This window comes from Leptodactylus fuscus, chromosome 8 (genome assembly GCF_031893055.1).
Source record: "Leptodactylus fuscus isolate aLepFus1 chromosome 8, aLepFus1.hap2, whole genome shotgun sequence".
Lineage (NCBI taxonomy): Eukaryota > Metazoa > Chordata > Amphibia > Anura > Leptodactylidae > Leptodactylus > Leptodactylus fuscus.
The window spans coordinates 10496332-10500353 of record NC_134272.1 but is presented as its reverse complement, the minus strand read 5'-3'; the positions used below and the strand labels follow the sequence as shown (position 1 = coordinate 10500353).

General features: G+C 46.1%; 1 protein-coding gene across 1 annotated transcript; it reads right to left on the bottom strand.

Annotated features, from left to right (window-relative positions):
- Window positions 1-1660: 1660 nt before the first annotated feature.
- Window positions 1661-2942, bottom strand: LOC142217104 (E3 ubiquitin-protein ligase TRIM62-like). The gene has a single exon (XM_075285296.1). The coding sequence runs from the start codon at window positions 2933-2935 to the stop codon at window positions 1661-1663; it is 1275 nt and encodes a 424-aa protein (XP_075141397.1). The 5' UTR covers window positions 2936-2942.
- Window positions 2943-4022: the final 1080 nt, after the last annotated feature.

Below are 4022 nucleotides of genomic sequence, written 5' to 3'. Positions count from 1 at the left end.
TGCCGCTACGTGATATATGAGCTGTGTTTATAGCAATTATTTTTAACCCTTTATGACCAGTCTGATCTATTAATTCAGTATTGAGTCTTTGGAGGTCTAGTTATGTATAGTCGCAGCAGGGCTTTCCTTCTTACCTAGACATGGCACAGTAGTTTGTGATGCCTTCCCTGGAAACCATAGGGGTCTCATCTTTTTTGCCAAAAAATATCAGCCAAGGTAAAAGGAAAGGGCGTGAGTTTGGGTTGTGCCAAAGTGTGACCTATGTCTCTTTAGGGTTTAGTTACACGTGGCCAATAGGGACAGTGTACTGTAGGGGGGCCTGTAATAGGGCCAGTATGCCGTATGGTGCTTATAATACGGATAGTATACTATAGGGGGGCCTGTAATACAGACAGTATACTGTAGGGGGCCTGTAATAGGGACAGTATACTGTAGGGGGCCTGTAATAGGGACAGTATACTGTATAGGAGCAGGTAATAGTGACAGTATACTGTATGGGGGCCTGTAATAGGGACAGTGTACTGTATAGGGCCTGTAATAGGGACAGTATACTGCAGGGGGGGCCTGTAATAGGGACAGTATACTGTATAGGGCCTGTAATAGGGACAGTATACTGTATAGGAGCAGGTAATAGTGACAGTATACTGTATGGGGGCCTGTAATAGGGACAGTGTACTGTATAGGGCCTGTAATAGGGACAGTATACTGCAGGGGGGGCCTGTAATAGGGACAGTATACTGTATAGGGCCTGTAATAGGGACAGTATACTGTACTGAGGCCAAGGAAAGAGGCAATATATTCTATGGGGGCCAATAAACTGTGTGTGGGGGATAAGTAAAGGGGGCTTTATACCATGTGGCGGCATTATACTGTGTGGGGAGTGTTGTGCCCTAGTAAAAAGCTTGCTATGGAGCTGTGGCATTCCCAGTTACGCCCCTGGTTGACATGTCTGCTATCAGGAGTATACCCAGATATCGGGAACACATACAGACATATAGGAGTCACATTATAAGTTGCTGTGATGAAGTTCATGCAGGATTGGATCCGCCTGTGTATTTTAGTATCTACTTGTATTTTTCGGGTGATTTGTAGTACAGACCTCGAATTGTTAATGATTTCAGTTTCCATTGACCGTCACATAATTCAAATTACACAAATAATATCAGCAAAGATTTTCACGGTAAATCTTTTATTCATCAAGATCCGATGTGTGATATAGGTTTCATGTCCTCTGACGAAGGCGGTATTATATACCGCTAGAGAGCTGCAGTGCACGGTCACCTTTGCCGGTATGTGGCCCGGTTGCAATATATTATCAGAGAAACATGACAGTTTCTTAACTTATCAGGCAATCCCCTCGCCTCCTACTCTGATATCTACATTGAAGTCTCTGCTGAATCCATCTTGGCATCCCAAGACCGACTGCAAGGCTAATCTTTTAGTAGATGTTAACTATGAAATGCCTTATATGTCATCTAATAGATGGAAGGAAGCGTTCCTAAGGTGACATTGGTCATTGGTGCGCATTGGTTGCAGATATGGCATCCCCGCTCCTGCGCTAAACTCTGCAGACCATCGGTGTGACTACTATCACTAACCCCTAAGCCAACTTACTTAGAAATGTGTGATGTGGTCCATATGTAAAATTAGGGAGTAGACGTCACCGCGCTGCCTTATACCGAGGCTCCCTTTTTCGGATTGTTATGCGACTGTCTGGGAACACACAGAAGGCGGCATAAAGGATCTCGGTGAAGGGGGCAGAAAAGCTATATAAATGTCTCATATGGTCACCCAGCTGGTAAAAGGATATGAGTCCAGATTGATAGTTCACATACACACCGAGCAGATGTATAGGAGAGTTCGCAGCCACTTCTTCCCTCACTTTATTGTGAAGAGCAGAAAGACAATGGTGGTGCTGACGGTATTCCAGACCCCACGACTTGTCATTGAAACCTATGTAGGCCTCATCGGCCAGTGTCTTCCTGTCCATGGTCTGGTAAACCACTCCGACAATCCATTCTTTGGCCTTACGCACGTCCACCACCCAATAATGCTGTGCCGAGAAGCTGCAGGTGCTGAGAACCTGACAGACATTGAAGCGCTCCGGGCCTTCCGGATACCCTTGATCCACATTAATGTAAGAGGCCGATCTGCAGTCGGGTGATACACGTATATAGTTACAGGCGGTTTTTATATCCAGGAATACATCCGAAGGCTTTAGCCCAGGGCTCGAATGGATGAATTCAGATAGCATATGAATGAGACTGGACAAGCACCGCTTCAATGTCAAGCTGATGGGCGTCTGGTCCAAATAAACCGTAACGCTGTCACTTTGGTGATACCTGTCCACTATTTCAGGCCCCTGTTGTAAAACGGTTGTGGGATCATCAGCATGGAGCAGCTCCTGGGTCTCCTGTATCTTCTTGGACAGCTCGTGCTTCTTCATCTCCAGCTCCTGGATGAATCTGGAGACCTGTCCCAGGGCATGTTCCTTCTTTCTAGAGATCTCGCCCAGCACAGCCTTCTGGAATTTCTTGATATCTTCTTCTATCATAGTAAAGAATTGGTTTATTACCTTCTCCAGACTATCCGAGGTTTCTTGAATTTTACTTTTCTGTTCATTGAGATTGTCAATCCTCTGCTCGGTGGCTTCTCGCTCTCTGGTAAGGTCCGAAAGTGAATGTTGTAGTTTCTTCTGAGAATTCGCCTGCAGACCTTGTATTATGTTTCGCAGCTTTAGGTTTCTTAGTATCACAGGGTATTGGTCATACTGTATCTTGCACTCGGGGCAGGTGTAACGTCCAGATCTATTGGTGGCGGCCAGAGCACGGTGAATGCACTGAAGACAGAAGTTATGGCCACAGGTCAGCATCATGGGGTCATTGTAGATGTCCAGACAGATGCAGCAGATCAGCTCACCGCCCAGTGACTCCATAGTGCAAAGACACTATCGGGAACCTGAAAGCAGAAACCAAAAAAGACCCGGTGAGAGTAATCCTGGCTTCCTGTACCTTGTTGTTTCTGTTTCTATGTGATGCACAAAGTCCTCAGAGAAGGAGAGGAGGAGAGGACTGCAGAGTCTACTGAGGATACAACATGGGGTTTCTTGGTTCATTCCTTGGATTCACACGGAGAGTGACAGTGGTAGATCAGAAGCTCTGCTGTATACAAGGAGCAGCCGGTTATATATGACCCAGCCCAGGACATGTCTCCTGTGTATCCGCTCCCTCTGGAGGTGTCAATAATACAAGTGCTGCAAATGGCGTCCGGCACTTTCACTTACTTAAAGAGGACCAGGTCTGAAAAACCCAATAACACACATAATATGATGTCAGTGGAATAGTTCCGGATTCCGGGTGCTGTCCTGGTTGGTGGGAGGTATGGCCCAACTTAAACTCATCTGTGCTTGAAGATGCAGATGAGTTGAATACAAAGGTGAAGCAGCGAGCCATCTCATCCCCTCCTTCACCATTTGGGCCCTGTCTCTGCTCCCGGTGTCTTGGGATAAGTCGGTGTAATGTGAGGATGTCATTTATATTGTACCTGCTACTCCCTGAATCCTCTAGGAGCAGAGATGGGAGACACCAGCAGGGGAACGGGGCAAAGTGAAATTCTGCTATAAATTTGCCATAACACACTTAGCGTGTCCCTTTATTGGTCCTTTGAAAGTTTGGGGGGTATGAAATCCGTTCAGCCATTCTAAAGAAATAAGCCCTTATAGGCCAATGCCCGGCGCAGGTCGCAGCAAAAACGCACTGCGGGAAAAACCGTGGAGGCAACGAATGGCGTTTTTTCCCGCAGCGCTTTTCACAGAAAGTCTGCAGAGGTTTCCTCTACAGACTTTCTGCTTCTATTAAACCTATGGGGAAACTGCTGTCGTTTCCATAAGTAGAATTCAGATGCTGCAATTTGCTTGACCACCAAGTTGTTGGTAAAATTGCATTATATATAGCAAGCAGAGATCCCTCTCCCAGAGAAAACACAATGTTAGAAGCCACTTGGCCACTTACAAATGATACAGA